Source organism: Cuculus canorus, chromosome 18 (assembly GCF_017976375.1).
Source record: "Cuculus canorus isolate bCucCan1 chromosome 18, bCucCan1.pri, whole genome shotgun sequence".
Taxonomy (NCBI): domain Eukaryota; kingdom Metazoa; phylum Chordata; class Aves; order Cuculiformes; family Cuculidae; genus Cuculus; species Cuculus canorus.
Window position 1 is genome coordinate 11,784,460 of NC_071418.1, and position 22,708 is coordinate 11,807,167.

The window sequence follows — 22,708 nt, forward strand, 5'->3', positions numbered from 1 at the left end:
GTATTTCCTAATAGTAAAACAGGACACAAAGGACTAACGAACATACAAACAACAGATTATGACAGCAGCTTCTATAGGTTACTCCCACCCCAAAATGCAGCATTTTCAGTCTTTAAAACACAGCATGAGAAATTTAATTGCATTCTTTTTATTTCAAATGCAGGATAATTCCCTGAGTAAACAGCTTTTTACTTAAATAAAACTTTTCCAGAACTTAAAATGAACATGTGGCACAAGTCCACACAGCTGATGGTGAGCTGGAGATGTTCTTTGGCCCAGGGAAGCAGTGGCCCAGCAGGAGCTCTGTGACTGTTCCTTCTTTTCTCAAGTGTCACACAGCAGTGTCGCCAGCCTCCTGTAGCACCGCCGGCTCCCCCCCAGCTAAATCTCCTCTCCGAGTGACCTCTGGGGTCTGAGTTACTCTTTGATTACTCTGCCATAAAAGGGATTTTTCATATTTGCTCTTAAAAAGTAATCCATGACCTGAAGAAGCAAGGATGAGAGGGGAGAAAACCAAAGAAACTAAAATGAGTCAAGTGCAGTGGTAACAGAACAGCTCATTCCTCGTAGTTATAAAGAACAAGACCTTACAGTTTGGCAACTCTGCATCCCAGGGCTTGGGAAGCAGAAGAAATCCCATACGCAGAAGGAGGAGCAGGCTTTTCAACTTGCATTATAAAACTTTATACAGCTGTGTGTGTAGATTTTAACACCCCAACACAACAAAGATTCAAGTGATGAATATAGACAGGAGAGGAAGACGTTTGCTCAGTGGCTCGTCCACATGCTGCACTCACCAGGACAGTCTGCTGTCTCTTTGAATGCTCTTTTCTTACAGCATCCTCGACACATGTTGAACACACATTTATTGCCCTGGGTTGGGATGGGGATGTAAAGAAGCTCATATCAGTGAAAAGAATTATTACTGTTTACTATAATAAGCAACAACAATAAAGCTCTGCGCTTTCAGACCTTTGGATAAAACCATGAATGCGGGTCCAAGGGAGTCCCCCCTCAGCCTAATGCAGACGGCAGAGTAGGTGCCATGGGGGGAGCCCAAAACTTCGTACACAAAGGGAAAAAAAAAGCAAAACAAACAAAAATTTCCACGTTGGACTTCTGCACCCTCAGGAACCTGCTGGGCAGCCTGAGCTGCTCACCACCAGCCAGCAAGGGCCAATAAACATCTGTTGCAGCTGAGCTTGCTGCAGTTCTCTGCAAAAGCAGCGTGTGGAACACTAGAACATAGGATCCTTAGGGGACAGCAAAAATTTAGTCTGGGATCGCTGACAACCTGCCTATAGAGACTGGGTGGCTGTGTGGCTGTGGGCTTTGGCTCTTGAGTGCTGAGGTTCAGGAAAGTGAGGCTTTGGCATTTGCTATGTCTCCCTCCATCCCTATTAAAAATTCCTTCATGTTTAGGGAGCAGTTGGCTGAGAAAGAGAGAGAGTGTGTGCGCACGTGCGCACAAGTCATCCTGAGCTGAGCTCTGCCACCTGCACTGCTGTGAAACAGGAGGACTTGAAGCAAGCCAGGTGGATGCTTTTTGTCCCAATAACAAACACAGCAAGAAAAACATTTTGGTCTGTAGCTGCAGCTCCAAACTCAGCCCGTGCAGGCTGCTGTTTCCAAGGTGCTCTGACGGTGTTACAAGACAGCAAAGCTACGTGGCTGTATCTCGGTCTCCCCACCCTGGAGCTGTAATGCCACTGTTTCAGCTAGAACACAAAATTAATCCTTGCATCTTAAGCCCCGCTTGTATGTCTGCATGTACATGTGTGTGAGCAGTAATCAATGCTCTCTGCTTCCTCAGTTCAACAACATCTCCCTGCCAAGAATACAGCTATGTTCCCCAAGGGAAAACAAACAAAAAACCCAATGAACTCTCTTCAACTATTTGAAGGTTTATACATGAAGTTTCAAACATATGTGCTATACACAACCTGGGAACCAGCTGGCTTTTTTCACACTGCAAGTGGCGAAAGCTGAGGTTAATCTGCTAGCAAAACCGGGATGACCAGGTTATGGTTAAGGTCATTGTTGTGATTAAGAGCATAGATCCAAAACCAACAAAATGCAGAGTTGCAGCCAGCAGCCTCATGCTCACTATAGACTGTGCTGTGAGGATGTTTGAAGGATTTGTATCAGTACACCTACAACCACACCAGTTAGTCATTGCAGAAGAGCTGGCGTGTGTGCATTACTGGACACTGGCATGGATCTGCCTCAGGATTTAGAATCATGGAATAGGATCACAGAATGGTTTGGGTTGGAAAGGACCTTTAAAGCCCATCCAGTCCAAATCCCCTGCAAGTGAACAGGGACATCTTCAACTCGATCAGGTTGCTCAGAGCCCTGTCCAATCTGGCCTGGAATGTTTACAGGGATTGGGGCACCCACCACCTCTCTGGGCAACCTGTGCCAGTGTCTCATCGTGCTCTGCACAAAACATTTCTTCCTAATATCTAGCCTGAATCTCCCTTCTTTTAGTTTAAAAACACCTTCCCTTGTCCTACCTCAACAGCTTCTGCGAAAAGGTTTGTCCCCACCTTTCTTATCAGTCCCCTTTCAGTTCTGGAAGGCTGCTATAAGGTCTCCCTCGAGCCTTCTCCAAGCTGAGCAGCCTCAACTCTCTCAGCCTTTCCCCACAGGTGAGATGTTCAGTCCCCCTGATCATCTTTGTGACTCCTCTGGACCCACTACAACAGGTCCATGTCTTTCCTGTGCCAAGGGCCCCAGAGCTGGATGTAGGTGAGCTCTCACCGGAGCAGAGATGGAGAATCCCCTCCCTCACACTGTGGGTGTGCCACACTGTGGGTGACAGACATCTGCTCCCAATCCCTTAATTCCCCAGTATTTCCTGTATTGATACCAGGGATTGCCCCAACCAAGGTGTAGGACCTTGCACTTGGCCTTGTTGAAACTCATAAGGTTCACAAGGGCCCACTTCTCCAGGTCCCTCTGGATGCCATCCCGTCCCTCAGGTGTGTCACCTGCACCACTCAGCTTGCTGTTGTCTGCCAGCTTGCTGAGGGGACACTTGATCCCACTGTCTATGTCACTCATGAAGATATTAAACAGCACTGGTCCCAGTATGGAACCCTGAAGGACACCACTTGTCACTGATCTCCATCTGGACATGGAGCTGTTGAACACTACACGGTCATTTTATTTCCATTTAATGGAAATGTGTTAATGAACACTGGCATCGACTTACCTTAGGGTTTCCACATTGATCACATTTTGCGTATTTGGCTGGAAAAGAGAGATCCCATTTCAGCAAGGGCATTTTGATGCAGAAAAGGTAATTTAAAAAAAAAAAATCAGGATCAGACAAAGCTCGGTGCTTTTCTAGCCAGAGAGAGACTCTTGGAAATACAAAATACAGTACCTCAAAGAAGAATGCAAAGGTAAAGATGCTTTGACTTTTTAAGTGCCTCTAAGCTAAATCCAAACATAGAAAATTTTAATCGTCAAGTAATGTGTAAAGAGGAGGACATCTGCTTGAAATGCACATGACATTTCCATTTCAAACACTAGTGATAGCTGCAGTTTAGTTTGTAAGGCATTTTGACCATAAAAACATGCTCACTGTGGATCACTGACCTACTCCTTTGATCCCTGCTTTCTTTACTAATGAACATAATTTGAATCACATTGTCATCTACTAAAAATTCCTGACAATCCCCTCTCTCCTTAAAGAAGTTTGTACAACTACATAAACAAGGAAAATAAACTAGTAGCAATTTACATCAAATGTGGTATCAGCAACTTGCCATGCATTTAGGCCAATAAATGGAACTTACGTTTCAAAGATGGATCAAAGCTTTTATTTGGATTTCTTAACTTCTTTTTCTGCTTATTCTTCGACAGCAGCTCAGAATTTCCATCTTCCTCATCTTCCAGAGCACGTTTTCCTCGCACACCTTTTTCAGTCTCACTGCCACCATTCTCCTTGCATCTCTCTTTTGGCCTGCAACAGTGAATATTCACCATGAGTTGGCTGAAGGGAAGAGGCAGGTGTTCCCTGGCCACTATTCTGGTTTACAGAAACATGGGTAAGCTGTAAACCTTTCTATCCCAGCTAAATGACATGGAAGTGTCATTGCCTTTAGAAGTCGAATAGAAAAAACTTTTTTTGTAAACACTGGCTGTTAATAACAGACACACTAAGATATATTGGTTGGAAAGCCAATGAACGTCAGCCAGATAAATTAGTTAGGGACTGTTAACCTGTTATTCCCAGGTTTTACTTAAGTATTTATTTAAGTATTAATTTATTAATCCTGACAGCTCATTCTCTCTTCAGCCCAATTTTCACAATGGAAAGGAAGAAAGCTATCCAAAAAGCTTGTTCATACAACACAAGCATCCTTTCTACAATACAATTTAGTTCCCATTTTTGCTACCCTGGCAGTTACCAGTACATCGTGTTACATATAACATAAAGCACTGTCAGGTAGCCTATCTGTTGCACATCAGGTTCTCTTTCTGAGTTGCAGTGGAATTCTGGGTTTTGACTTTGCAGAGACACAGAAATTGAAGGAGGATCTAAAGGAGAAGATGTGTACAATGAGCAACATCCCCACGAACAAAGCAAGAACTGGAAAAAATACCAAACCAGAATAAAAATAGAAACATGGTTTGGGTTGGAAGGGAACTCAAAGATCATCCAGTTCCAACCCCCCTGCAATGGGCAGGGACAGCTCCCACTGGATCAGGGTGCTCAAGCTCCATCCAAACTGGCCTTGGACACCTCCAGGGATGGGGCAGCCAGACTTCCCTGGCCAACCTCCTCCAGTGTCTTACCACCCTCATAGTGAAGAATTTCTTCCTAATGTCTAGTTTAAATCTTCACCTCTCCAATTTAAAGCCAAATAATCCAGTTTTCACTTATTTTCAAACGAACGTAAGTTCTTGGAACATTACGGAATGGCTCTGTGAGATAGGATGGGTGGAAAAGGCCTCTGGGTACCTGTCTGTGGCAGAATAAGTAACTCACCCTGGCCTGATGTATGGCTGACAGATCCAGTGGAAAAAAGGCAACCCTTCTTTCGGCTTTTCTCCTTCTTTCTGATTTGCTATTTCTTCCTGCAGCACAGAGTTACAGTCAGTTTTCCTGGAGTTCTCAGGAAATACTTTACATAACACTTCAAACTCCAGTAAACCACAAAGGGGAATTTAAACTGTTACCGACAGTTAAACGCGGGCAAAAACCCTCTACTAAGGCGGAAGAAATGAAGCAGATTTGCAACGCCTAAATCAACTTTATCCCATGTAAAGCTGTTCAGCTTTAAGGGGCTGCTACTGTAGTAAACTACCACTATCAAGGTTGGTAAGCCACAAAGCTCCAGTTAAGTGGCTAACAGACATCAACTGCATTACATACACAGTAAGTTCCCACCAAGCACGGACAGTTTTGTTTGGGGAGATCAGTCTGCATCTTGGTACCTGGCATCGTAGTTTCAGCTCCCTGTTGACATCTACAATCCCCTCTAGAGTCTTCACTTTTGCCAATTCTTCACGCAGCTGCTGGTAAACTTGAAGCCTGAAGCAAATCCCAAACATTAAGTCATATTTAGCGATTACTGCGAGACTGAGATCAACTAAAATTGTCTTTACAAAAGCTTTTTTGTAGATTTTTCTTGCTGCATTTGCCTTTGGTAGAAGTGTATTCTCTTTCTTGTAAGTTCACAGAAAAGCACACATACCTGGCTCCTCTTTTTTTCAAATAAAATACTTGAGACAGAACCAATGTACTTTGAGATAAGTGAACATGAGCATCAGCTGCCCCTCAGTAACTGCCCATGCTCTTACTCCACAAGACAGCTTGCCTCACAAGGAACAAGTTGTTTAACTCACATTTGCCCTAAGTGCATGTGGGAAATGACCACACGGTAGCTGCTGTGCTGTGAGCTCACACCCTGGCTTATCTCGTGCTAACTAGTTCATGTTTCATGCCTTGTTTCCCAGATATCCAGTGAAGGGCAAAGGCCTCAGCCACATTTCAGCTAGGTACATGAAAGAAAACCTTGCAGCATACTAATTCTGGCTAAACACATCCTTCTCCAGAAGAGCCAGACATTTGCTAAGCAAAATGAGTCCTGAAAACATTAAGAGTTCTCCACAGATACTCACGTGTGATGCCAGAGCTTGAAGAGATGAGCCCTAACGTAAGACAATGGACAAGGGTACTTCTGCACTATCTCCAGATACTCCTCAGCCATCTCCCACACCAACGGGTTTCGGCCCTCAAACAAAGCCGGGTTATGAAGATTACCCTCTAGGGAAGGAAAAGAAATACGCAAGCTTTCATTTCAGGATTGAAACAGAAAACATCTGAAGGTTGATCAGCTCTGTTGTGATGCTACTGGCCAGTCACAGGCACGTCAGCCTCATGAATCGGAACATAAAGACAATGGGTGTCTTACCTTATGTCTGCACTCACACCTGTCTGGCCTGCGTTTACAGACACCGCATCCCACTATGCATATGTCTACTAGCTTCACAGGGCATTTGTTAACCCATACTTGCTGAAAATAAGATTCTACAACCTCCCAAAAAATGTTTCATTGATTTAACAGTGCAAGTGATTGGAAGTGTTTTCTCATGTCTGTCCTAGAACTTTCCGTAGAAAGTTATGCCGATACTTTCTTGTCCCAATCCAACATGAACCATCTGCAGGAATATTAATCAATGGATACACTTACTACATCAAGACCCATTAAAAAACCATGTCATTGATTAACAGATGTGACGAAAACACTCCAGGACAACAGCAGTCCCATAAAGCTTTGTCAAGGAATTAGATTTGAGCTGTCCACTCAATAGTCCTACAAGTCCAACATAATTCTTAGAACAAATCTGAAGTGATTCCTGGTCCTGGTAAAAGTTGGCTACTTTAAGAGGAGAGACAACGGCCACTCAGCTTTCAATCAAAGCTGTTCACTAAGTCAGTCCAATGTAAACCTTTTATAAATGCATACAGGGATGCTAAGAGAGTAAGAAACAGTTTGTGTTCTCATCTATTATAAGTAAAGTTCATTTTTTTTACCTGCACTCATGACACCATGCACTCCTGTCTTACGGATACATTCTTCCACATCTCGGAGACACTGGATGTTTCCATTTGCAAACACAGGAATGCTCACAGCTTTTCTATACCGGCAAATAAAACGGATACATAAAATTGAGAATTAAAATGTTTAGAGTCAACCCAGAAATTCTACTTCTGTCACATAAATTGTGTGATCTTCAATGCCACTACACGCTCTGCTGACAATCTGCCTTCATGGTGTTTTGGCAGAAACCTGGGATCTGTGGTGCTCACTAACCTGACAGCTTGAATGTGCTCCCACGATGCCACACCAGCAAGTGGTCCTTTCTGTTCTTTAGTACGGCCGTGCACAGTGAGCAGCTAGAACACAAAGTTACATTTACTTTCCGTGTGTATGAACCACTGGAACAAACCCACTGACAAAAAATCCCTTTCACCCCATGCACTTCACAGATGCGACTGAATTCCCACTGCCATTTTAACAATGCAGGGAATTTGGTATCGCAGAAAGATATCAGCAGTTCACCTACCACGACACGGCCTCAGGCTTCTCTCAGCTTGCTATTCCACAGCATGACAAGATCATATCTTGGGAGAACCTACAGATTTCCTATTGCATGTGCTCCCACTTGCGAATCACTTTGCAGTTTGTGATATACTGATCTGTCTGGCTCCTCGGCAGAAGGCCTGAATACTGTCACTGCTGGCTCTCACTACAGTCCATCCCTTCCAATTTAACTGCAGTTAAACCCTAGAAGGCTGCCTGTTTCTTCACTGGTGGGGACCATCCTTGAAACTCTTTTTTTCTATAGCCCTGTGGATTTCCTGCATCCACACTGCTTCCCACAGCGCTGTTAAACTGAGATGCTCAACCACAGTGAAGGACGCTACACCGTGCAGTGATTACAAGAGATACTCTGATGTCTTCTATATCATACTATCGACCTGCTGCTTATGACTGCAAATACAATCTCTCTGCACCCCATTTCCTCTGTCTGTAAAACAACGCAGCCTGTTCATCTCCACAGTACACCCAGATCTGGTTGTTGGATGCTTTACAAAGAGATAAATGTCCAACGCAAGAGTAGGAGCAGCTGCCTCCTTACCTGGCAGCCAGCTTTCTCCAGCATCTGTGCATACTTCACTGTCTTGTCAATGTCTGGGAAAACGCGGATTTTGCATGTGATGGGAACAGAGAGCTTCTCGTTAGCCAGTAAAACTGGGGAAGATTGAAAAGACAGGTAAGTGGGCTGCACAATGCTATGAAAAGTGCCTGCTCTCCTCAAGGTCTGATACTGGCTGTGCTATGGAAAAAGCCTAAACACTTAATGCTACACAGTTCCCACAGCTTAAACAGTCAGCCATGTCCTCTGCAGTCGTACTGCACAGATTAATCAAGTAACAGTAAAACATGAAGCACAAAAGCTGCATTCTGACAAGAAGGGATGGAATAGTCAGCATTTAATAGTTCTAACGTTTCCACTGCATCAAATCTTCACTTTCAAGGACCACCCCCTTCAAATCTTAACCACTGATAGAGGCTTACAGGCTATTGGACTCTTCCTACTCTGCCAACAACATTAACTCCTGCCTGTCTACCTTTCCTACAAGAGATTCTTTGCTTCTTTCCAAATTACCATCCACATAATCATGACAAGTAGAATCTTGTCCATGGCAAGCAGAGGCTTATCAGCTGAGGCAGGCTGTGGGCCCAGCTAAGTAGCAAATGTAGGGTAAAGTCAGTGTGGAATCTAGAACAACATGGCAAACTCCCGCAGTCTTTACAAAGTGCATGGAATCGGAAAACTAACAAAAAGAGAGCTTACAAAGACAGCAAACCGAAAAACACTGAGCAACGGCATGCCTGAAACTCTCTTCTCTTCCAGAGCTTGGGTGTATGAAGTAGGAAGTCACCCGCCTTCTCCTAGTCCAAATCCTAGAAGCTCAAACAACAGGGACATCCTATCACCCCTTCAAAGGAGCAAGGTGTATACAGATGCAAGCAAAAAACAGTGCTCCATCACTGTAAAGAAGGCTGGGGGAGGAGAAGGAAGAGGAAGCTTTGATCGCCTTTTATACAACAGCCTAATAAGACAACTCTTTTACTAGACAGTGCGGGTGCTCACCCAGCTAGATGACCTGGGTTCCATTCTCACCTTGGGGCTGTTCTGATTTTCATCTCTCACTCCTAAGAAACGTGGCCTAACAGCCACATTACATGCTGGGCAGGGGAGCGCTGTCTGCCTTTCCAGGTTCTCAGCAGTGTCTCTGTGCCAAACATCATTCAAGATTCCCTGGACCACAGGGAATGCAAACAGAAGCGAGACTCTGACTTCATAGTTCAGATATTTGCTTTGAAGTGGGGTAAAGGCACACTCTCAGCTCTAAGCAATGACCAAAACCTTGCTTTTTAGATCAAGTCTGAATGTACTTCTTAAAAAAATATGATACTGCTCACAACCACTACCAGGAGTCTGAAAACATCCTACACCAATTTGGAGAAGAGAGGTCTAACTTGCTACGGTGTGGACAAGTGCGCTGAGATGATCAGAAAAAGGCAAAGTGGCTTCAAGCAGAAACACAACTCCTGGCACCCAAGAACTTCAAAGGGAAAAAGTAAGGCACTGGGAGATCTGCTGATTCCCGAGCTGGAGAGCCTCTAAGCCATCATGAGATTGGGACTTAATAGACTCCCTTTCACTTAAAGTCTGCTTCTGAAATCTTTTAGTGGGTCTAGCATGAGTTTGTAGTGGGATACCATCACCAAGTATCCTGAAGTGCCACTGGAGTACAGTAAGAAAGAAAAAAGAATCCAAACCAAACACAACCCTCCCCAAAGAAACATGCTGCACCTTTCCCTGGAAATCCCTAAATGATGAGTCCACTCCATTCGCTCTCAAAGTGAAGACTCTGTAAAGCAACACTTCTCTAAAGACTTACTCATTCTCTGAAGAAGATCCCACTCCTCTTGCAGAAATGCTCCGTAATGACCTGTATTAAAATAGCATACGACAGACCTGTATGGGAGAGTGGGATTCTGAAGTACACAGCTTTCATAACCGCTCATGTGCAAAGATTCAGACACTCATTCACCTCACTGGCAGAAATACAGAAACTCTTCCACACTGGAAGGAATCGGATCATTCTGTTCCCCATGCCACCCGAAATTTACAGGATAAACAATGAATCCTCATGCCCTGCCTTCACGGTGATTCCCTAAGGCTGATGTTTTGACACTGGCAGCTCGAAGTCCAGCTCCCAGGGGTTTATACCACGTGTTTAAAAAATCCATTCAGGACAGCAACTGCTCAGATTGAAAGATGTATTTGTCCTGTGCACAGTGATATTTCCTACCAGCCTTTAAGATACATTGTAGCAGAGGAAAGGGCAAAAACTGAATGAATCTTTCCTCAACATCCTCACCGATGCAACATTTTCAAACATTGGTTCTGGATTTCATACCATCTTTGCAATATCGTTCAGGGATTCAGGAGTTGTTACCCCATTACATGCCAACATGAATAAACTCTGTGTAAGTATCAAGGAAAAAGGAGACACCAAGCGCCTGCACGATATGATTTTAAATGTAGTTTTGCAAAATTAAGCTATCTGAACAAATGAAATCAGAATGAAAATCAAGCTCTTGCTAAAAATACTTTTTCTGAAGGATATTCTAGATGCAAGAGGGGTCAAGAGAAACTGGAATTAAGGATTAGTATATCTAATTTTTGCTTTTCACAGTACAAAGCATAACCTGTTGAAGTGGCATAACCACGTCTGACTTCAGTGGTATCACAGCCACCCCCAACCAAGGCTTTATTTGGTCCTCCTGATGTTTTACTGCCAACGCTGACACTGAAACGTGCCATTTCTCTGTTACCCAGGGTTCAGATTTGCACATACCTCTCTTTGCAATCATTTGGGGGCAACCCAAATTCAGATCTATGGCATCACAATAATCCTGAGCCAACAGTGCTGCTTGGACAAACACTTCAGGGTCATTGGCACAGAACTGAGAAAGAGAAGGAAAAGTGGGATAATCAGGCAATAGCTTTCTTCAAGTACTAATAACACGTTATGACACAGTTACAAAGCAACCGCTTCCTGCAGAAAATAGGCATAACATGCACAATTAACAACAGCAAACTCCATTGCTCAAAAAAAAAACCCAACAAACAAAACCTGTGCCACTCACCAGCTAAAGATCCTCAGCCTTCAAACAACAAAATAAGAAAGATGAGTGTTCAAGAGGCAAAGAAATATTCGCAGAATATTTCACATGTAGCACCCAAGAATAAGAGGGAATGACTCTTAAATTTCCCTTTAAAACAGCTGTAGCATGCAGCACATAAAGGCGGTGCAGGAGGAGAGAGATACCTGTGGTGTCTTCGTCTCTCAAGACAACTCAGACTTTGCAGGTACCAATAAGCATCACTGCCTCTAAAGTCAATTCACATCAGTGTGGAGTGTGGAAGGGACACATTGGGCTGTCAGTCAAATGCTCAGTCTTAAATGTAACTTGTATTTCCCTTAAAGCACAGTGCAAAAATCAATTTACTAAGAAAAACTGGGTTAATTTGAAGCTGCTTTGTTGAAGAGGACAGGGCCAGACTATTCTTCTCATTTATGCTTTTAAACAGATTTTCTAAAATTCGTTATTAAGAAAAATCAATGCCATTTTGAAAGAATATGGATTTAAACTGTGAGCAGAAGGTGTTGCTTAAACCCTGCACCACTACATAAACCATGGCTGACACCAACTCAAACCACAAAGGGATTTGCTTTCTCTGCGATGACTGAAGCCGTGGAAAGGCTCCAATCAAGCCACATCGGTGAGGATTTCACACAGTGAACACAGCCCGCAGAGTGGGGAGGCTCAGATCTAGCCCTGCCTGATCTATTTCCAGCAGTCTGTGACCAAAACCCAAGCCTGTCCAGAAACATCGCAGACCTCAGTAAGGATTGCTGCACCGGCTCAACCCAAAGACCAATCTGGTCTGTTCCGTGCCTTATGCCCAACAGCAGCCAGCACGAAGAGGGATAATGCAGCAAGCTCACAGTAACAGGCGCTCCTGGACTATTTAAACTTCTGCCACCTGTATTTTCTTGTGACAAATGAAACTACCTCCCACAGAAGAAGGAGAATATGCAAAGCTGTACTGAGACAGACCAAGGGTCCCCATCATCCTGCTCTGACAACAGCCAACAACAGATGTCCAAGGAACAGCAGAAGCTGGAAAGTGTCAAGGACTTTGGAAGCAGAACTGGTGTCTCCTGCATCTAGTGACCCTCAGTAGTTTTCTTTAGTTTCATTTCTAAACTCATGTGATCTTTCAGCATCCAGTACACCCCATAGTAATGAATTTTGCAGTTTCTAACTGTCGTACCTTCGTTAACACTCCTGTTTCTCATGCACCATCTCCTAACCAGCCTGTCAGAGTTCTCTCATCCCTCCCCTCAGTCAGGGCAGACACTTGTCCCTCGGGGGAGAAGTTCTCATCCATTTAACTGCTTCACATGTGGAATTCATGTCATTTCTCTGCTCATGCCGACTGTCTTTCCCTGTGTTACTCTTCAGCTCCGAAGGCCTTCTTTGGAATGGAGTAGAGGGAAGTACCTGAACTTCAGCACGCAAGAAGCAGAAGCAACAGAAGCTTAAAAGTGTGTGCTGCCTTTCTTGCATCTTTCTTCTACAGCAAAGCACAAGTTGGACTCAATGATCCTTGTGGGCCCCTTCCAACTCAGGACATCTTATGATTCTATGACGTAATCAGTCTCACCCAGATTTCAAAGTGATTATATAGGATGACAGAAACTTCATTTTCTCCCCTACTAGTAATACTTGTTTCATGAAGATAAGTGTCTTTTTCTGTTTATCACTTGTCTAGCGAAGAGGCTCCAAGCAACCTGATCTGGGTGAAGATGTCATAGAACCACAGAATGTCCCAAGTTGGAAACACAAAGATCATCAGGTCCAACTCCTGTCCGTGCAAAGGGCAACCTCTACATTCACATCGTGTGTCTGAGAGAGTTGTCCAAATGCTTCCGGCATATTGTCAGGCTTGGCGCTGTGACCGCTTCCCTGGGGAGCTGTTCCAGGGCTCCATCACCCTTTGGGTGAACCTTTTCCTAATATCCAACCTACCCCTTCCCTGACGCATCTTCCTGTCATTCCCTTGGATCCTACCATTGGTCACCTGAGAGACCAGATCAGCTCCTCCTCCTCATCTTGTAAGGAGGCTGCAGACCATGATGAAGTCTCCCCTCAGTCTCCTCTACTCCAGGCTAAACAGAACCAGTGACCTCAGCTGCTCCCCATATGGCTTCCCCTCTAAACCTTTCATTATCTTCGTGCCCTCCTCTGGAGACTCTCCAGTAGCTTCAGATCCTTTATATCCTTTGGTACCCAAAACTGCACCCCATGCTCGAGGTGGGGCCTCCCCAGTGCGGAGCAGAGCAGGACAATCCCCTCCCTTGCCCGGCTGGCGATGCAGCACCGGACGCACCCCAGGACATGGCTGGCTCTTTTGGTTACCAGGGCACTGCTGACTCGTGTTCATGTCCCTACACACCTGGAAAACGCCTGGATCTGTGCAGACAGCCAGGGGGACGGCTGGTGTGGCCACACGGCCTTGCTCTGCAGCATCACTGGGGAGCTCTGCCATCACCGAAATCAGGAAAAAAACACCAACCGAGATCTTAAGAAGCAGGCATTCTTTAATACAGCACTGGATAAATTGGGGGGGGCGCTGATTCTCCTGCCATATACACCGGCAACTACAAGGAGCATGTTTTTTATACACTGAATTTATCATAGAATCATAGAATAGTTTGGGTTGGAAGGGACCTTAAAGATCATCTAGTTCCAACCTCCCTGCCATGGTTAGAGAGACAGCCCACTAGATCAGGCTGCTCAAGGTTCCAAACACTTATATGTATGTGTTTATGGTTGGACTTGATGATCCAGTGGGTCCTTTCCAACCTGGTGATTCTATGATTCTATTACACATCTCGTAAAAAACATGTATATTAATCACATTTCCCAACACTAATTATAACTAGAATTATAACAGATGCCCTCCCCCTTGCTCTCCACCATTCTTCATTGAGTCTGAGGTCTGCAGAGCAGCTCCTACCCTATTTCACTGGCATTCGCCCCCCTTTGAAGATTCCACAGAGGTTCAGAATATGGGTTTTACTGACCTCCCATCTTTTTTGGCTCCTGAATCACAGAAGTTTGGGTTGGAAGGGACCTTAAATATTATCTAGTTCCAATCCCCCTGCCATGGGCAGGGACATCCCACTGGATCAGGCTGCCCAAAGCCCATCCAACCTGGCCTTGAACACCTCCAGGGATGGGGCAGCCACAGCTTCCCTGGGCAACCTGGGCCAGGGCCTCCCCACTCTCATGATGAAGAAATTCTTCCTTATTTCCAGTCTAAATCTGCCCCTCTCCAGTTTACACCCATTGCCCCTCATCCTATCACCACAAGCCTTTATGAATAGTCCCTCTTCAGCTTTCTTGTAGCCCCTTTCAGATGCTGCCAGACACCGCCCTTCTGCACCCTTCCTTGCTTTTACTCTTCAAGTATCACAGCTTTTCACCGCCGTCAACGATCGGACGGGGCACCACACCGGGAGGACGGGCTGGGGCGGCTCCCCAGGCGCCCCCGCTGCTCACCTGCACGATGAGCGGTCGGTCCTCGGGGCAGGCCTCGTCGTAGAGGTTCTCGCGGCGGTAGTTGGGGTCCCTGAGGAAGACCTGGGCGTGCAGCATGGGCGTGTAACAGAGCTGCGCCCCGTGCCGCCGGCTCAGCAGCCGCCACGCCAGCTCGCTCTGGTCCACCATGGGCGCCACCACGTAGTGAGCGCTCCGCAGAGTCTCCCTCCAGAACGCCTCCCCTCGCAGCTTCGGCATCGCCCGCCGCCACCGGGGCCCAAGGCCGCCGCGATCGCTGCGCCCCCGCGGGGCGGCCGGACGGTGCCACCGCCATCCCGCTCCGGGCGGCGCCGCGGTGCCACCGCCGCCCCCCGGAAACCGCGGCGCTGCCGAACGGTCCGCGGCCGCCAGTGCCCCGGCAGGGTTACCGTGTCTTTTCCTGCCTTCTGTCCTCGGTGTGATCATCAATTATGGGCTCTCAGTGAATTGCAGGAGAAATAAGAAGTGGTTACTGGTACAAAAAGTGGAGTGTTTTTCTTTAAGCTAAATGAGTTTTCATCCAACTGACTACTTTTTGACAGAACGTCCCTCTGAGAGCGTTTCCTTTCAATCACTGTTTTCCCCACACCGTTCATCTGCTGGAGACGATAATGCCTTGTGTTCAGTGTGATCAGTGCCGGACAGGTGTGTCTTCTCTCACCCCCTCTCTCTTTTTGTATCCCCATTGATACAAAAAGTATTTACAACTAAAAAGAAATGGAAAGTTTTGATCTAAAGTAGAGTTCATTTCATCAAAGTGTATTTTTTGAAAGTTACACAGTGTTCCTCTGAGAGCATGGTTTTCATAACATGTTTTTTCATCAAATAGTGTTTTTCGCTGTTACGCTGTTCATTGTTCGGAGATGATTATACCTTGTGTTCAGTGTGATCTGTGCCAGGCAGGTGTGTCTTCCTCTCTAATCCCCTCTCTTTGCAGCCTTTCCCCGTCTCAAAGGCAAGCTCAGGCAGAGCTGGCTCCAAAGCTCCAAATTAGCAAGAGTTTTGACTTTTGTGATGTTCATAATAACATTAAAACGAGTCCTTGGAAAGTAATAGAATATGCATAAGATTTCTAGGAAAATATATCCACGTGCATGTGAGTGTGAAACAGGTCATGTCCAGCTCCTGCCTGGCTGCACACGATAGATGGGGATCACTCCCTCCTGTTGTCTAGTCCTGATAAAGAATGTTCGCTTGCTAAAGCCCCAAAACCAGAACTAGAGAGTCTATTTCCCAGCATTTTCAGTATCACGAGCAGGGAGGTGGAACCAAAACCAACAAGCAGGGCAGGGGGCATCTCCTCTCAGTCACCCGTACCCCCTGAACACCAACACCCTCCATCTCTGCTCTAACTGCAGTCACGGGGCTTTGGGTGGGCTCTTCCCAAGTGAAAAACTCTGGTAAAGCCATTTGTGTGGCAGCAGACCACGAAGCCTCGGCAGGGTCCGCGTGCTGTCTGTCACAGCCTGGCCAGGACAGCTCACTGCCCGCCTGCGGTTCCATCTCCCTCCCTGGTTTCTAGCGCTCGTGGCTGCAATGAATTCTGCTGCAAGACACAGCCAAGCTTAGAGGTTTTCTGATTCTTTTCAAGCATCTTCGACTGCCTTCCAGATGCCTAAGCAACCAGTTGTGCTATTTTAACTACCCAGCCTCTGCCTCCTGCCTTCCACACTCCCATTTCCCCTTACACAGCTTCCCCCAAATTTTGACCTCAATTTGCTGGTAATGTGTGCAATCTTTAATTATAGAAACTCAATCAAGTGCAGGAGAAACAAAAACCTGCTGCCTTTGTTAATATTATGTCTTCAGTCTTTTATTTGACCTCCCTCTCAGCACCAGAAGGCTTCTCTAGTACCCCCGTGTCTGGTAGTGCTGCTGTTTGAAGTCACCTGCTCTGTTACACTGTGACCTTCCTCACATTTTTTTTAGCCATTGCCTTTCTATGATTCTGTGATTTCTTTCCCCTGAGGAGGGTGGTGGAATAGAAAATAGCAGCTTTAACACTGATGACCAAAGGTCTCTGTTCTGTACATTCTTATTCTTACTATGAAGGCTATTCTGCAGGTTCCAGGTACGCTGCCCACCTTTGCAATGTGACTTTGTGCGCCAAAATAAGTTTATAAGGCCAACAGGGAACTATGTTACAGTCTTGAGATTAAGAGCAGGATGGTGCAGAGAAGCCTGGAAGAAGCTAGCTGAAAAGGAGGATGGAAAATGACTCCCACTTCAGTTTCACTTAGAAGGCTATGAAGAACTTCACCTGTGCCCTTGCCTTCTCAAAACAAGCAACTGTGGCATTTCATTTTGCATTATAGTATTACTGTCCTACCTCTGCCTATCTGACAGACCACTAAGAAACAACAAGTAGTACCAGCACTAATAAGGGTTTTAATTTTGGCACACTGTATTGAGCAGTTACATGATGGGTTACAGGGCAGCAGCTCATAATTAGACAATTATTGGCGGGGGGGGGGGGGGGGGAACCAAAACCAAAACAACCTTCTGCTTTTCAAATAACAACCACGAGAACATTGAGAGCATGTAAGTAATTCTTGAGGAACTTCTATTACTAAACCAGTATCATCAAGCTTTGCTTACATGAGACCACGCATATTTACGTTTATGCAGAGACCTTGTCCAACTCCTGCTTCAACAGCTGGGACGGCATTAGCCCTTGCTCCCTCCACACAGCCCATTCAGATTTGTTAAGATACTTCAACACAGCACTATCGTACGTCTGCTTAAATTCAATTACTCCTTTCTTTTTCCTTCGAGAATTTTAATACAAAGGCAACTAGTTTCTTTCAGGCTCAATAAAACCATTAGTCATTAAATTCGAAACCAACCAACCAGCCCACATTTGTTGCGGTTTACATAGTGTCCCACTCTCAGATGTGCATGGATAGTATGCAGCTGATATAAAGAAGTCCCCTATTATGGACGTATGCCCAGTTGACACAGCCACTCTTCAGTATTAGAGTCTTTGTGGCTGTAAGGCACCTCACCCTCGCATTGCCTGCTTCCCTCCTCCCGTTACCACCTAAGACCTTGCCATCACACCTAAAAATGTAATAGCATTTATACCTATTGCCTACCTAACACTCCCAACAACCCTGAGGTAGATGCTATCAGTCCCATTTTTCAGATGTGGAAACTAAGGCAGAAACCTTAATGACTTGTCCAAAACTACAACAATGGAAGCCAGAATTAGAATTTGAGAGTTTCCACTTTATTCTTGTGGTTGTGTGGTTTGGTTTTATCTAAAGTACCAATATCATGGCAACAAGAAGCCATGCTCCAGAATAAGAGTTCTTTATTATTGTTATTATTTCTACAGATTCCAAGTCAGATATGCCAGCAGCAGTTTTTGCTTTATACCAAGAAATGAGAGATTCCACATGAAACACAGCATTAAGAAATGGTGGTAGAGAGCAAGACAAAATGCCAACCAGTGATCAATTCCATTTAATATTAGGAAAGCCAAAGAGAAAAAGACACTTTTCAGACCAAAAAGTATTAAAAAAAAGGAAGGAAAAAAAAGTAAAAGAAAGAATAAGACTTAATTTGGAAATGCTTGAAGCGGACATTATGTTGGTTTCATTTCAGATTTCACAAAAGAAATACATTATAAAACTAAAACCAGTTAATCCAGCTGCTATCAACAGAGGGTAGTATAAGCAAAAGACACTAGGTCAGAACCTGCAGTGAAGAGCCACCCATTCCCGACACTGGAACGCTCCTGTGCTAACAGGATACTTCACTAGGGGATAACGGTGGAGAGAACTGGGGTTCACAGCAGTTCTGAGGCACAATCGCTCCTCCTAGTTGGTGCTTGTTGCTACTCAGGTCTCCTCTGTATCATAAGTGTAGCAAGGATTTACTGATTTCGGAAAAGACAAATCCAGCATAGCAAAGGCAAGGGATTTTTTTAATTGAATTTTAAGCATGTTTCCTTTTAAAAGGTACTGGATCTTAAAATCAGACCATCAAACTGATTACTTAGCTAACTTACGTGGGATCTCCAGTTTCATCACTGAAAGGAATACACAAGGCTTAAGCTGCACTAAATAAAATATACAAGGGCTTTGGGTAGATGCTCGTATGTTTGCCTGAGCTTCGGTTATGGGAGAGCAGGGGTAGGAGGATTTGTTCAGTCATCGTTGAAGAATTCTCTTTCCCACCCCATTCCAAACGTCTGGTTGGGTAATGAGACTGGAGGTGGGAGGGAATAAGGTAAAGTAATAGCCTTAATGCTTTACTAAGGTTCTGATTCAGCACAGAACCTTGCACAAATATAAACAAAATATCTGCCTAGGGACAGCTTTGCCTGTTTTTATCATGCCCAAGTTAAGGCTGTTCAGGGGGTCCCTGCCCATGGCAGAGGGGTTGGAACTGGATGATCTTTAAGGTCCCTTCCAACCCTAACTATTCTACGATTCTATGATTCAATACACAGCAGCATCTGTCAAACCACCCACCCTTCCCCACCCCCTCCTCAAAGAGTGCATGATGTGCAAGCACTCTCTCTTCTACTATTTTCCTTCCTGAACAGGGCAGGACAGGGGGAGAAAGAGGGAAAGAGGAAAAAAAAAAAACCAACAAAAGCAACCAGACTGTTCAAAGCTGCACTTTGGTTTAACAAATGGGTGACTTCCCTTTGTAGAATAAACCTTCTCCTCCAAAAAGGAATGTTTCATTTCTCCTATAACCCACGATAAATTAAAACCAAGTAAGAAGTCTCTGGTTTGACACAATAAATACTTAGAATATATCAAATTAAAAAAATATAGTTACAAAAGCCTCAATGGAATTCTCTTTCTGACCTAACTACAGACAGATTCTTCACAGACAAAAGGTATCTCCGAAATCAGCTGCAGCTCCCTTCTCTGCTCACTGGGCTTGGTCAACAACTGCTATCACATACCCTTTGGAATACTGTTAAGACAAAAACAATATAGAGCACAAGCAATCTACTCCTAAATTTGTTTTTCATACTGCCACGGGTGTAGGAAGCAACCATTGGTGGTGAACCCTCATAGCAGTGCCATGACAGAGTCACAGCACTAGAGTAACACGGACAGGGATACTAGGGGAAAAGAAAGCATAGGAAAGAAAAGAGGAAAGATCCCATAAAAGCTGGGAAAGGAAAATACAAGTGAGAGAGAAAAAGAGGAAGAGACCAATCAAGTTCAGCTGGACTTCCCAGTTCTGGCAGCAGCGCAGATGAGATGTTGAACAAGAAGAGTTCCTTTGGGTCTGTTGTAACAAGGAATGTTGTTGGCATTCTCTTCACCATTGACAGTAAGTAAGCAGAAGTTAACCCTCTCTGACACTGACACGTGGTTCTGCCAGTGAGCTGTGGATGATCCCAACGATTGATTCAACACCATCTTCCAATAAGGTGTTGTGGTCCCCGTCAACCATATGGACAGATATTTTCCCATCACATACCTGCACAGATGCAAAAAAGCAAAGCTTTACATTCACAATTTACAACCAACTGCTCACCTAGTTGTTTTGGGTTCATCAGTTGAAGTTATTAATGTCTTACACCACTGTCTCAGTTGAAAACGGCACCAGTTTTACTCTGATGTATTTTCATAGATCAGCTGCAGGACACTGATTGGAACCAGTGCTCTAAAGCACAACAGTTTGACAGCCTGGCAGGCGATGCACTCAAATATAAGCTAAGCAGGAAGCCAGCCAACCTGATGTTAACAGAATAATTTACCTACAGTATCAAAGAGTGAATGATAAAGTAGCTATTTCCAAGCCACCCCCAAGAAAACCAAATAACCCTTCCCTTCACATAATCTTTCTCCTATCACTATAAAACTTCCTTCAAGGTCATTACATAACTTTAATAACATACAAGTTAGCTTGGAATCAATAACAAATATAAGTTAGAAGTCTGATGGGATGGAAGGTGCCAGAAGTAGGAGGGCAATTCTGAAAACTGCTTCTTTTTCCCTGGTCTCTCCTCCATAATGTAAGAGACCTAACCGTTTTACATGAAGAGGGGCTAAAGAACAGTGACCTTATCTGGACTACAGGCTGAAAACCTAAGCTTTTTAGGCACATAAGAAATCCAGTTACTAACTTCTAAGTGATCCACAAAAGGTAGCTAAGAAAAGGCCACCTCTATTGTCAGAAGAGTGACACTTGCTCTTCAAAAGTCTGCCCTTGTGCAGCGGACAAATTTAGGGGTCTACAATGAAGGAGACTGAACATCACTTCTCTTAAGTTATTCTCTTTCAATAACTTTACTATCTAAAGTCTGTCTAAAGAGCTGCAAGAATTAGCTATAGCTATACATTAGCTACAGAAAACACTTATCCAATATAGATGCTAGACCTTCTCCTGGCCCTCACTACCCTGAGAAAATGCCTGGAACCAATCAACTAATTTGCTTTTGGGGACTTAATTCTTGTCAGAGTATGAGAACTGCAGAATGAAAACTTCTTTGAGGTTAGTTTTCATCTCTTCTCCCTCAGTAAGGATGATTTTCCATGCTTTTCTTTTGTTCCCCCAAATATCAAGAGAATCTCAACAGTTACCAGTGGGCCTCGGACTGACCTCTGAGAGTCTGTAGTCTGTACCCAGACCTTCTTCATATTCACTGCGAGCCTTCACCCGCATCAGTGTCACATTCCCATGATACTTGGACGCTGGTACATACTGGTCAGCAGCCTTTAGTTTATAGAAATAGGAAGTAGCAGCAAAGCTGAGTTCTTCACGATTGATATCTGTATGAACCTGAGTTATCAGGTCTACAGTAGCATTCACACGAGCCGCCAAATCTTCCAAGGGCAGAAGAATCTCCAGCAGCTAGAAATATTAACATTTTTTCCCATTAGTCTCAAAATCTGACAATCTCTGTTAAACAAAAAAACCCACATCCCTCCTATGCAACTTAGATATAATAATAAAAAAAAGAAACATTACCTTATTGTATTCCATGCCTGTAAATTGCTGAACAAAGACGGACAATGCTTCAGTCTCCACTGCGGCCAGATCTCCTTCATCCAGGGTGGCTCTGTAGCTCTGGAAAACAGAAGAATAAAATGTGAACATGAGAGGGATACGCCTGATCTTGAACGTTGGCTAAAAACAATTAGAGAACAAAGGGCTTTGAACTGAGGGAAGGGAGGTCGGTGGGGGGAAAGAAAAAAGATATACTGAAGCCTGGGATGGGGTGGGAGAGGAGGATCCCTTGAGGATGCATTAGAATACATCAGTGGCAATTACCAAGAGCCTAGCATACCCTAGAAAGTACAATGAAAAGGGAAAGGAAGGCTTAAGCAAGGTTTCCTAGCACCCCTGTCCAAAGATCATGTCTTGTAGGCTCCATGAGCTCCTAGAAGACATTCTAATGTGATAGCAAGAGCAACATTTGTGTCCCAGCCCTTGCCGGTTCATGAAGCCCACGTGCTCCCACCTTTAAGCCATCCTGAAGCACCCACTGCCTACAGCTGTCTCCCAGCTCCCCTATCAAGAAAAGTCTGCCACCTTTTCAGATGGCTCATATCTAGAAGAGTAAGCTCCAAGAACATGAGCTGTGATGATACAGGACGGTCCTCAGACAGAAGATTTTCTTTGTATCTCTTACCTGAGTGTATGCTGCCACAAAAGAATGGGACCCATCAAAGAGGAATAGATTGTTGAGTGTATGAGAAGCATTTTGTTGTGCTTGTAGCTGAGAGCACATTTCAAAGGCTACACAGGCACCGAAAGAATATCCAGCAATGCGGTAAGGTCCTTCAGGCTGTATCTGCTTCATACAATCAATGTAATAGGATGCCAGGGTCTGTATACTGTCCAAGGGAGCAGCTAGAACATAGAAGCAAGTTAGAAATAGACACTGGTGAAAAGAAACTGACATAGACAATTACATTTTCATGAGCTCAGAAACAGTCCTGTTGGAAACATACAGGTTATTTTGAAGGTAAGTT

The 22,708-nt window shown here is 44.6% G+C and overlaps 2 protein-coding genes across 3 annotated transcripts in view; both read right to left on the reverse strand.

The window, feature by feature from the left end:
• Window positions 1–128: 128 nt before the first annotated feature.
• On the reverse strand, window positions 129–15,050 carry DUS1L (dihydrouridine synthase 1 like). Of its 2 annotated transcripts, XM_009559006.2 has the most exons (13): window positions 14,739–15,050; window positions 10,961–11,069; window positions 9,998–10,048; window positions 8,164–8,276; window positions 7,335–7,417; window positions 7,055–7,158; window positions 6,139–6,283; window positions 5,452–5,548; window positions 5,003–5,091; window positions 3,807–3,973; window positions 3,218–3,255; window positions 798–873; window positions 129–483 (listed from the first exon to the last, which is right to left on the reverse strand). In XM_009559006.2, the coding sequence occupies exons 1-13, from the start codon at window positions 14,973–14,975 to the stop codon at window positions 332–334; spliced, it is 1,461 nt and encodes a 486-aa protein (XP_009557301.2). In that variant the 5' UTR covers window positions 14,976–15,050; the 3' UTR covers window positions 129–331. The 2 variants fall into 2 exon arrangements, with proteins under 2 accessions (XP_009557301.2, XP_053939580.1); XM_054083605.1 differs by lacking the exons at window positions 8,164–8,276; window positions 9,998–10,048; window positions 10,961–11,069.
• Window positions 15,051–17,963: 2,913 nt separating this feature from the next.
• FASN (fatty acid synthase) overlaps window positions 17,964–22,708 on the reverse strand; it is a 42,746-nt gene continuing 38,001 nt past the window's right edge. Inside the window, exons 40-43 of the mRNA XM_009558982.2 lie at window positions 22,366–22,586; window positions 21,702–21,800; window positions 21,333–21,584; window positions 17,964–20,207 (exon numbers count right to left, since the gene is read on the reverse strand). Coding sequence (XP_009557277.2) covers window positions 20,073–20,207; window positions 21,333–21,584; window positions 21,702–21,800; window positions 22,366–22,586 — 707 coding nt within the window. The 3' untranslated portion in view covers window positions 17,964–20,072. The remainder of the gene's footprint in view (window positions 20,208–21,332; window positions 21,585–21,701; window positions 21,801–22,365; window positions 22,587–22,708) is intronic.